The sequence below is a fragment of the Mastigoproctus giganteus genome, chromosome 8 (assembly GCF_048544385.1).
Source record: "Mastigoproctus giganteus isolate SK-2022 chromosome 8, ASM4854438v1, whole genome shotgun sequence".
In the NCBI taxonomy this organism is placed as follows: domain Eukaryota; kingdom Metazoa; phylum Arthropoda; class Arachnida; order Uropygi; family Thelyphonidae; genus Mastigoproctus; species Mastigoproctus giganteus.
The window spans coordinates 31,433,313-31,445,915 of NC_143582.1; the positions used below are offsets into that span (position 1 = coordinate 31,433,313).

The following is a 12,603-nucleotide window of genomic DNA, read 5'->3' on the forward strand; positions in this document are numbered from 1 at the left end:
AAAGACCGACTGTCCAACTAATGAGTGTTGAATTTACCAGAAATCCATTGAATTTCTAGTAAATCCAATCCACTGGATTATAAATCGATCATCAGAAAACAGAACAGTTTACTCTTGACCAAAAGATAACCGAGGATGATATCAGGGTACGCAGGTTGATCATTTCATTTGCATTGTGGCAACAGGTTCTCGATCTTCTTTAATGCGTGTACCATGTGTATATGTAATGGGAGGCACCTAGAACGTCTGTTCAACTCCTCCTAGTATCTCTGTGAAGAACAGTATCACTACAAATGGGAGAGATGTATGTGACGTAGGTTTGTGTGTGTTCTGTTATTGTGTCTGGCCGTTTGGCTACCCAGAAGCATCAGTCACCTGGACAGATGATTCTGGGTACTCGTCCACACCGCGGGAAGGTGGGCCAGTCCCAGTAAAACACGTACTGTCACAAAAGAGACGCTGACCCACCTAGTATTGCCAGAAGGTGGATCAGGATCCTCTGGGGCCCCTTCCAGAGGGGGGGGGGAGAAGGTGAGAGAAAAAAAAAAAAAGAAAAAGAAAAAGTCACCCGTGGTGCAGGTTATGAAGAAAAAAAAAATAAATAAAGAAGAAAAAAAATAATAATAAATAATAAAAGAATACTAATAAATAAATAAATAAAAGGAAAAGAAAAATAATAAAATATGAAAAGAAAGAAATAAAACAAATAACAATAAATAAAATACACTGTAATACAATAGATAGATAAAAAAAAACAAACCTAGTGATACTGATTTAAAAAAAAAGAGTAATTAATAAAAATAAGTAGACAATAAATTTCAATAAGGACATATTTAAATTTGAAATTTAGCAGGAAAAATAAATAAATAAATAATAAAAAAAATATATTCGCTGCGTTTGAGGAAAAAAAAAAAAAAACCAGCTGCACCGGATTAACTAATTCCAGGCAGAACGCGACGAAAAAAAAAAAATAATAAATAAATAAAATAAAAAAGTTTCTCACTGTGGACTTTCAGTTCGCTGCACGAGTATTTCTAATGCGTCTTGCTTCAGCATGGGTTCGCCTTCTACGATGGAAGACTTGTGCAGTATAAGTCTGCAGCGCTGAGAGATTTTCTAGTGTTCGGAGTAGGCGGTCCGGTTGATGCTCAGTGATGTTTGGTACTGCCTGTGTAAGAGTTCTTCTGATGTCTTCATACAGCGGACATTCAAGTAGGAGATGCTTCCAGTTCTCCTTTTCTCTCCAGAAACAGCTCTCTGTTGTAGACAGTCCTAGCTGAAAAAGCTTCTCGTTGAGGAAGCCGTGTCCAGTGACCAAGAAGGAGAATTCCAAGCGACAGCCAAGACTTAACAGTTTTCGTTGCAGCAAATGAGACCTCTGGAAGGAATTTTCTAGTGACGGCGCCTGTTACAGAGGTATCCCATCTGGTCGGCCAAATGTTTATTAGTTCATTGTAGCACCTGAGTCTTTCGGCTTTGGGGTTGCTGTTTAGATCCAGTTCAATTTCAAGGATTTTAGTTGGAATTTTCTTCTTGAGCCTGAAGTTTAGACCTCGATAGATGACGTACAAATCCAGTGGCAATGTTCCGGCAATCACTTGAATGGCAGCTTTGGACACTGTCCGGGCAATTCTATGAGTAGACAAAAGCATGCTTCGCTGTTTTTTTTTTTGTTTTTTTTTCGTTTGTTGTTGGCGCATCAGCTTCTGTGGCCATAATGCACCTCCCAAAGTTTTGCATTTTACTCTGATCCAAGCCCGAAGCGGGATTCCAACCCGCGACCTTTGGGTTGCCATGCAGGCACTTTACCCACCTGGCTAGCCCGGTCGGCTGCTTCGCTGGATGGAGTTAAGTTTTCTCTCATTTTGACTAGCTTCACTCTATGAAACCACGCAACAGCCGCATATGTCACAATAGGCATAAAGGCCGCTCTGTAGTATAAGGGCAGAGTTTTATTTGAGAGTCTCCAGTCACATCTGGAAAATCTAATGATGGCCGCTGAGAATCTTTTAGCCTTGGTTCCTAAGTACATAAGGTGTTGGTGTAAGCTCAGCTTGTGATCAATTATCACCCCCAGGACTTTCGTCTGTGTTACGATCGGGAGTTGCTCCCCAGAGATCTTAATTGGTGGTGGGCGTCTGAGATCTTGGTTGGATTTGAAAAGCATAATTTTTGTTTTATCCGGATTGATTCGTAGTTTGTTGAGCACCGTCCGGGAGTTGAGATCGGACAGGATACGATTTGCTTTACACTCTAGGTCAAAGCGGGATTTTCCAGGAACAACGATAGTGATATCATCTGCGAAAGCCACTATATTACATTCTTCTAAGGATTTTGTGAGCCAGCTGTGGAGGACCATATTGCAGACAAGGGGCCCTAGGACAGAACCTTGTGGGCACCCTCGCGAGATCGGTCTGGGTACCTGCAGATAGTTGGATTTAACTACTATCTCACGCTCTGTGAAATAATTTCGAAAGAGTTGATATAGCTGGAAGGAGAACTGAGCCTGGCGGAGGCGGGCCAATGCACAAGACTGTCAAAAGTGCCCACGAAATAAACAAAGATTGCCACTTTATATTTGGATGTAGAATTTTCTATGTGGAGGACCAGGTCAAACAGCGCCTCCTCAGAAGAGCGCCCTGGCATAAAGCCATACTGTGCTGGGGAGAAGAGGTTTTGTTCACAGAGCGACTGCATGATTCTTAGTGCCATGAGTCTTTCTACTATTTTCCCAAGACTTGCTAGCAGGGCAATAGGTCTGAGGGAGCGGGGGTCGTCGGGAGGTTTACCAGGTTTCCTGATGAGCCGAAGGAGAGCTACTTTCCAAAATGCCTGTACCATTTGAAAAAGTCAGTTTTCTTCAAACACTTGTCTCCACAATCCTCTGAAATTTCTCTCATTGTCTCTGTAGCACTCGTACCACGCCAAACTGTGGGGGTGGGGGTCTTATTTATTGTGGGGGTATTATGTATTATTGTTTTTCTTGGTTGCCCTAATTTTCTTTATATTTTAATTATTATAATTTATCCCCTTTTTTATATGTATATCCCCGTAGTCCAATCCTCCCACTTAGCATCTAACTTGTTTGTTCTCAGAAGATTACCTGACTCGTAGGGGACCTTAATTATTTTAAGTATTTCTCCACAGGATTGGCTGAGTTTCGGAATGACAGACTCCAACACATGAATGTAAAATAAAACAATGTTTATTAACATATCATACAGAAATTAGCAATAGTATTTGGTCAAACTATATTTGGCTGGTGACTTGTTAATTCATTAACCTTTATATGTGTAAATATCTTGTTCAAACTCAATTGTTTCATCATCAGGTATTCTACTCTAATACACATTATTATTCATTATGTCATGGTGTCTCTTCATGGTCTTTACAGGGACTTCAATAGGTCGTGTCATACACTTTACATAGATTCTTCCCACTCTTCTTCTGAACAGTCTGTATAATAAACCAACTACCAGCCAATGAACTGGCTCACAAAAACTTTCAGAGTTCGTGTCTCAATTTGTAAGAAAATTGCATTTATTCAATCAGACACCCTTTCTGCAATCAGGTCAACAGGAAATATTAATCAATTCAATTTAACATTGCCCTTCTGAAGAGTTAATCCTCTATACCGTTATATATCACTTATTAATTAGCCCCTACTTAAATCAGAAATACTCTCCACAAATCAACTCATAATAAATCGAAATTTCAACCTTTAATTTCATACATATTATAAAAACCTTTCCCAACTTTAAACAATTCTTAGTTATCTATTATACTCTCTCCTTCCAGCAAGCATATATATGAGGAGCTTCACTTCAAATTATAGGCTACGTCCGTCTTAAATACCTTACACTTTTATTCATATATTCATTACTTAAACCTCCCTCCTTACTATGTATATCTATTTCTCCTAAAGTCCTTTCCTAAATAAATTAAGTACACCTATTTCGGTAAACTCTATAGCACTTACATGTTTGGCCTGGAACTTTCCTCCCTGCTCGGCTTCCTTTCATATCGGTCATTCAGGTACTGGAATGCGGGGGCGCTCATTTGGGGACCTCGGTGATTATGGTGCTTCCCTACCGGGTACTGCACGGCTGGAATCAATCAGTGTCACATACTCTTTACCGGTCAGCATTTCTTCTTCCGTGGATAGAGGGGTTTTCGAGTAGGTCAATGGTTCGACCACTCATTCGACTGACTTTGCCTATATAATTCTCAGGGTGTGATTCTTCCTTCTTCCTCACTACGGCTTCCATGTTTACAGGTGAACATTCCTACGGGCTGTCGGGATACGCAGAATTTCTATCACTGCTTCCATCTACCTCAGGGCTGCAGCTATCACCCAAATTAGACTACCGCTCTGCTTTGTATCGTTCTCCAACTCATTCAAATCATCCTCCAGACCGCTCCGAAAACTTCTTCCGACTCCTCCGAAAACTTCTTCCGAATCTCACGAAAACTTTTCCAGAATCCCACGAAAACCTTTTCAGAATCTCCCTCTCAAAATTCCCTCTATTTTCTTCCTGGCCAATAGGAGATCTGCACATCCTTTTTCCTGTGTTCTCATTTGTCTCCTCTCCTCTTCCGTGGGCGGGTCTTCTTTATTCTTTGTGCCCCAACTTCCGTGGACCTCGAACATACCAGAACAATCCAGAAAGAGAAGCGGAAGTTCGGGTCAACTGAGAAGCGTCACAGCTCCTCCCGTGACCTCACGCGCGCACACCTGGTGACATCGCCCACCTCTAATAGCGTTTCACCGTGAAATCTTTAAGAGGGCCAGCTTAAGCACTGTTGGCCCTTTCTATGGTGCATCTGCCTCTGTCTTAATGGGGGATTTGTCATGGTATATTACTTTCACTGACTCGTCAAAGACTTCTATACAAACAAGCTACTACTAAACAGAGAGTGACTGGAAAGTATTTTTGAATTCCAGTGTTTCTTAATCCATGTTGGTTGTACCAGAAAACCACTATTCGTACTACAGTTAAAATTCTCATAATATTTAACAATTTTTATTAATTAATGTAAGGACGGGTCCTTACAAAACACAACAGCGAATAAGAGGACATTGTTCAGTCTTCAAATCTTCCATTATGTAGTTCACAAAATAATTCACACTACCTGCACGTAACTTAAGGCCAGTTTGCAACTACACAACATTCCAGAACTTCCAAATGTGTCAGCGTATTCTTGGGCATACAGTTTCCTGCCATCTACCAGCAGTTCACAGAAACTCGAGTGTTCTAAGCTGGCGCCTCCATTCAGTGAATTAAATGCCTGGGACGATAATATATCATTCTGCAAACACTTTAAAAATGCCAGGAAGTTCTCATAAGAGGAATGTGGAATTTTCGATAGGAGCATAGACTTAACAACACTACTCTTATATTTCATTACCACCAAAGATACTTTGTGTTTATTGTAATGTATGCTTCTGGTATATGATCCTCCACCATGACGAGAAACGTTCAAGCACTGGCTGGACTTGGCAACTCTTCACTTTCCAGGTGACTTCCAGGATATCAATAAAATTGTTACTGGTCACAGGAGTAACTGCAGATATCAAATTTTCTTTCTACTTCCGTTCAGGAATAATCAGAAATAAACCGCAAGCTTGGGTTTTTTTGTTTTCTCTCAATATCTTTGAGGCCGAAATTGCCTTGGAGACTGTATTTTTATCAGATATTCTCTCTCTTAAGTTGTAATAACTTGTGATCATTTTAAGACCATTGCAATCCAAATTGAATTGAATTTGCTTACCTTGCGCTCTAAAGAGTGGAGCAACGAAGCTGTCCAGCTAATGTCAATGTACACTGTCCTGCAGAATTAATCGCAGCAAGGCCCTCACGATTTCAAAGAGGATTAATAGTATACGTTTGAAACGTCGCATATTCAATTATAAGTGGTTCAAGGAAAAGATGGAAGGACAAGGGTGTTGTAAGAAAATAGTCCGTTAAAAAAATACCTACGGGTAAGAATTGACGATTCCTGAAGAAAGCGGTGAAAGTGGAGAGTCCATGTTCAAGCTCTGTATCGCACCAAAGAACGCCAGGGTATCTTTCATTTCCACCCGGTGTGGAATGTCTGGGGAATGCAATCCATCGCCTCATATTATGTCCACAATGAATTTCGAAAGTGGCAGTCACGTAGATTCAGCCTTTTGTTTTTAGTTCCAAACATTATTAATGCAAGTTGGACAATTTCAGTTTCCTTAGACCAAAAAGAGAGAGTCGAAACCTGAATCCCATCGAACACATTTGGAATGAGCAAGACGCAGCCAACACGTCCTTGTTCTGCAGCTGGATTAGTACAATCGCCAGTCAGTTGTAAGAAGAATGGGTACAAGTTCCTAATGCCTGCTACAGTAATGTGACCAGAAGTCTCGTATTTAACACGATTGTCTTGTTTTTGTGTGAGGTGTCCCGTTGTCCCGACAAAGATGGGCACCAAAGAGTTCCGTTTAAAGAGAGATGCGTTAGAGAGGGATCTGTAAACATCTATGATGACTAAAACGTATAATATTAATGGAAATAAGAATTTAATTTATTAAATCTAAACAAATTACAATAAACAAAGACACGTTTTAAATTAATGGCCCCTATCAGAGAGAATATCGTTGAATATGCTTCAGATAAAAAATGCTTTCTCATTGGAGCATAAAAAGAAAAATACTTTTCTTCTTAAGGAATAATTATAATGAGTTATGTGCAATATTTATCAATTTATATTAACTTTGATTTTAATAATGCACTGTGGAGAAACTCAATCAATTTTCACAGGTAATAATAAACGTTACTAAGTTTTGTTTTTACCCCATCATGACTAGTCCTGCACCTGATAAGCATTATGAATAATTATAAAAGCGACAAGAACTTGGTCTGTGGAATTAAATTCGTTGTTTACACGCATGAGTAAGTGGCTGTTTATGAAAGAGAATAACCATACGTTTAAACAAGAATGCATTTTCTGTGTCTCTTCGCTCTCAGTTGTTTTAAGCAAATGGTCACTGGCTTACGCAAGCGCTGCCTGACCTGCCACATAGCTGTAATTTACAAGAGCAATTCACGCTAAGTTACGAAGTTTACGGAATGAGAGATAGAATTAAGAGAAATGTCATCCTTTTTGCATGATTCTCAAAGATAAATACAATCGTTAATCTTAATATTTTATAATTGCTTCGCGCATATAGAAACGGTTAAATGCTTACTAATTGATCACTGTTCTTAATAGGCAGTCTGACGGGCAGTCTGATGGTTATAACCATCGTCCCCTTGATACCATGTGGAAAAAGCACGGGTTGGAATCTAGTCAATGATGCGAGGAACTTTTATCGGTTTTTTCCAGTTGGTGGCCAAGTTAGTCGGTCTCAGGCGTTGACAACAAGAAATCTCTGGAAATTTGGGTTTTCGTCAAGAAAAACAGACAAATCGTTGAAAGAGACACGCAATTTATAGACCTAATACACAGAGTTAGTTGCCTATTGGCCCTAATATGATAATTTTTGGTTTTTTGTTTGCAATAGTTAGCAACGTAAATCAAAGCATTTCAATAGACACCGTTCTTTTCTAATATAAGTCTCATGGGAGTTACTTATTCTAGATTCGCATGCCAGTGCTCAGTCTCTGGTATTTATGTTATTTTATTAATTTGTTCATTAAATCTCGCGTTTTTCCAAGTGATGGTGCTCATGCCAATATATCAATTTATGTACATCAATAAGAACTTGCCAATTAACGTATCTTTCTAGCATCCTTTCACTCATGTAGGACACTCATTTTGATAAATTAATTATTATCTGGATGTCGACATGATTTTATGTTCATTTTACGATCTATCGTGTCTAAAATGATTACTAATTAGTCTTAAGCAATATTTTGTTTGTACTCAGTCTTTACACTTAAATTTACCACGTTTAGATTGATTTACTTTCTTTTCTGCACGAATACGCACCTCAAGATCAGATTGTTTAATTTTAGTGTTTGGCAGATGTCTGGGAGCGAGTCTGTATTGACGTATAATAAGGTTTTACTACGTTACTTCTGTGCTACCCCTGCTAGAGCCAACTAAACATCCCGGAAATTGCCAGATGATGAAATGGCAGATGGTTCAGTTACATACGCAGCGATGAATATCGAACGAAAGAACATATTCTTTCCTTTACAGTTTAACAGTCTTATCTGCAGCATCTGATTTGATTCAGGTATGTCGTCACTTACGTTCATTTTTCCTTAGTTCTACGAAAAGTATCTCCATTATTTTGAAAGTTTTGATTTAAGTAACATATGCGATTTTAATATGCGGTGAAAGAAATATCTTACCATTCTTACTATCTTTTATCAGTACCCGGTGGTTGTGAAGAAGACTTGGCGTATAATAATCAAGCTTTAAAAGAAAGTTGGGATATTTTGAATTTGTTGAGTGTGGTGATGTGCTGCGGTTAATAGTTGATTACCTTCGTGGGTAGCACAGTTGGTAGAATCGCCATCCTCTCCACATCGGATGGAAAAGGTGGTTCGAGTCTGCCAATGATGTGAGGAAATTTATGGGCCTTTTTCACAACGTGGCTGCGTTAGTCGGTGGTCTTAGTCAACCACAAATTACGTGTGTTCTGTGGTCGATTTTCTGTTTGCTAGACGAAAAATCCGAGTTTCCTGAGGAAAAACCATGCTACTATCGCTTGAGACCGACGAACTCAGTCACGCTGTAAAAAGGGGTCCATAAAAATTCATTCAGAACACACACAAATAAATAACAGTTACCAACAACACAGCCAGAGGCTTCACCATTTAAGATCTGTAATTTACTGTCTTATGGAAAGATCTCAAGGTCTAGATCTTAGAATCTTAAGATATGGAAATGCAACGTCAATTGTTGAAATAATCACGTAACCTTTTAAACTGACCACGGAGACAGATTAAACGGTAGCCATTTTTGTATTAGTTGGCAGTAATGTAGGTTTGTATATCAAACTAATTCATGGAATTTTGCAACTGAATAATTTACAAAATCAGTGTAATCCGTGCAACAAGTATGACCAAATACTAATTTCAGTAAGATTTTTGTAGTACCACCCCGTGTAGAATTGTGACAAAGTGAGAAAGATGAGTATAAGACTATGTTTCACCTTTTTTGTTTTAAAGCTAGTTTACTTAAGAACCAGAATGGACGGCAGTTATCCTCTTTTGCATTAATTTGGTTGGAACTAGCTGACCGAATCATGACTGCATACATTGAGTAGTCAGTTTATTAAGTACACTGACCTAAGCTGAAATAGCGAGTAGTTGAGAGTTACCCTCAAGCGCCCTCAAGTCCAGTTCCAATTGGATTGAGATCTGTGACTGAACAGGTCAAGGAAGTACGGAAGAATTAACCACTTGGATTTAATACCGAACAGTTCATGCCCTTTGATATGACATATTATCTACTGAAAGTGTATATCACAAGATGGGTAAAACTGTAAGCAAGAAAGATTCACCAGTTCAAGCAGACTGTGGCATTCAAAACATGATGCACCGGTTACAAGGGACGCACACGCACGCACGCTAAGATATTTACTGGGAAAATTACTGCCATAGAATTGCTGTAAACACCTACAAGACAATAAAAACTTTTATTCAATACAAATGCTGAAATATAGAAAGTAAAATAGGTACTTTAAAGAAATATGAAAAAGACATTAGCCAATAAAAATAAAATATAAAATTCACAGAACCAATTCAAGGAAGAACTAAGCAAACTATTGGAGGCGATAAACAGATGAAATGGGCAGCATAAGCTTGCTTTCTTGAGTCATTTGCTGTGAATTTCGGGTGTCCTTTTTTTACTTTATTAACCAAATATTTTAGGTTTACAGAAGTAATAGCAGTCATGAACATTCTGCCTCTTTCTCTCTGACCATATTACCGTGATTTTGTACGGTTATCATTTCGACGCGCAACTTCCTGCCTTTTCTCCAAGGTTTTTCATCCCTGGGATGAAAAACCAGGTTTCAGAAAACGGTTAAATAGACTGTAGAATGGACGTAAGTTACAGATATGATAAATTGACTCCTTATGGATTTTGACGAATCGGGAAAAGTTATAAAACACCCATCCTAACACTTTGCTGTCTTTGTATGTCTTACTCGGATCACCCAGTCATCTCCAATATTGGTTGGTGATCAACACAGATCAATAATACATATAATATCATAACTGAGTGTGGATTACTTGTATTAGTATTATTCTTAAATAAAATGATGTATAATCGTGTTTAACACGGTGTCCTGATGTCAACGAACTTGTATATTCCCTCTGTTGTCCTTCCTATGAGTTCCCCTTGCAAGCAGATGTTAAGTTCGTTTCTTTCTCATTAATTTATCGTATTATAACTAGCTGAAGGCATAGTAGGGATCCTCATTCTACCCGAATTATTGAAGATCATATAGGTACCATCATAACTGTTTTTAGAACAAAGCCTGCTGGGGATCCATTTTTATTGACTGGCTAAAGGATTTATCATTAGCTTGCTGTTGATAAACCGTGAGACGTAATCTTTCTTTTCTCTTTTCTAGCAATGAAAATCGTCCTGTTGTTCTGTTTGACTTCGTTCATCGCAGTTTGTTCCTTACAAGGTAAACTTCTTCTTTTTCAATTTAGCTAATAACAACTAGGTGAATTAATTATGAACTCCCTTGAATTCTTATTCTAAATGTTTATTTTATCAGTAGCATTACGTACACATTGAGCCGTTAATTTTTTACTAATCAATGATGCTTGAATACGATGACATCGTAGAAATTTAGAGTATAAAACCTCATCTGCCATTAATAAGAATTATGAGACATTAATTATTATTAATATTTAGCTGTAAAAGTTGCTAATGGACACAAACTTCTAAGAAACCGGATGAGAAGAGATGCTTCAACAGAAGAAGTGTAAGTTTATGGTAATTTTGCAGTTTACTATATCAAACATTATAATTCAGTTTATTGTTCAGTTTCTATTAATATACTTATCTTTCTAGATTCAGTAATCTCAAAGATGCTCTTCAAGGTTTACTAAAAAGCATTAACCAGATAATAGGTCAGATACCGTGGTTTGGAGAAGAGAAGTCGAATGGACGTGACTTTGACTACACTCAGCTGCTGTTAATGGTAAATGTTTCCTTCATAACATGACGAGTTTTTATACTGATTTTTTGGTTTTTTTAAAATAAAATATATATGTGGACGTGTGTTTCTTTTAATCGAATCCCTTATAAATAAATTAATAATTTTCTTATTATTTTTTCTCTATTTTTTCAGGTTGGTGATATCAGCAAGATTGCTGTAACTGCAAGCAAGCTGGTCATACCCAAAGAAGTTGGCTCTTCTCTCATTAATCAAAGTGTCAATTTTCTCTTATCAAGCATTCAAAATTTACTTTACAAGCTAATCAGGCGAGTTCTGTTTCCATTAATCGTTAAAATAAAAAAAATATAAATCGCGTATCACGTAATTTATAATTTTCTTGTAGACGTTTCTGAATTATCTGTGGGATCTCGTCATCAGGTCTTACAATGAGGGTAATTAAGAAAAATACTTCATTATTAACTGAGTTGAAATGTAATATAATTTTTGTATTAGGATTTGCTAATATAAAATATGTACACGAAGGAGGATTTATAACTGTACGTATTCGATGGTTAAGCTTTCAGATAACTGACAACGTTTCAAATTCAACAGACTAGTGTTAAAAATACGAACAAATATTAGGGTTTATTATACACATTGTCCGGACCTGACAAGGGGTAGGGTTCTCCTATTAAAAGATATTTGCATTCAGGTGACATAAACATTAAACTTACAATTTTGAAATGAATTCTTTTGTTTCGTTTAAGGATGCCATTTTTATGTTTGTTTTTCTTTCTGATAGCAATGGAAATCTTCAGAAAATAGATGTACAAAATTTTATGGGTTCTTTGGTGAAAGCAGTTGAAAATCTTTCCTTATCTGCTGTCGTTCAAGAGGTAAATATGTTTAAGGAACCCATTTTCCTTACAATGAATTTCATCTGTTTTTCGTCGAAAAACAGCTTTAACTTTACTGCATATGAATTCTATCTCTCTCTCTCTCTCTCTCTCTCTCTCTCTCTCTCTCTCTCTCTCTAGCTATCTTTTAATTCTTTCTGACTGTACTTTATAGTACTGTACTTTACCATCTTTCTTTCTTCACTTGTAAGTTCGATTGTTTTTTCTTTCTTTGGATTTTTTGAATTTATTAATGTATTTTTCCTTTTTTTTCAGTAATCCATCAGTCCAGGTAGTATCGAGATGTTTTATATGGATTTCAGTCTAGAATTCAACAGAGAGGTATCGATCTAACACTGCAGTCTTTCAAGAAATTTGTTTTTTACAGACAACTGTTTATGAAGAGATTTGAATAAAGGATATTTGCATAAAAATAGGAATGCCATTTCTTTTCTGCTGTGTCTTTTCAAAAATCTAAGAATAATTGACATGTACCTACATCAGCAACTTAATTTCCTACGGTGGACGTTCCCTAACTGTTTCTGAACACCATTCTCGAAAAGTACAATTTCACAAGCAACTCAGTAACAAAAGTACTAACTC

General features: G+C 37.5%; 1 protein-coding gene across 1 annotated transcript; it reads left to right on the forward strand.

Moving 5' to 3' along the window:
* Positions 1-8,145: 8,145 nt before the first annotated feature.
* LOC150081411 (uncharacterized) lies at positions 8,146-12,381 on the forward strand. The gene is made up of 7 exons (XM_090379492.1): positions 8,146-8,212; positions 10,565-10,624; positions 10,858-10,927; positions 11,017-11,146; positions 11,297-11,430; positions 11,907-12,000; positions 12,277-12,381. Exons 2-7 carry the CDS (start codon positions 10,567-10,569, stop codon positions 12,277-12,279), a joined length of 489 nt encoding a protein of 162 aa, XP_090235618.1. The 5' UTR covers positions 8,146-8,212; positions 10,565-10,566; the 3' UTR covers positions 12,280-12,381.
* The last annotated feature ends 222 nt before the right edge of the window (positions 12,382-12,603 follow it).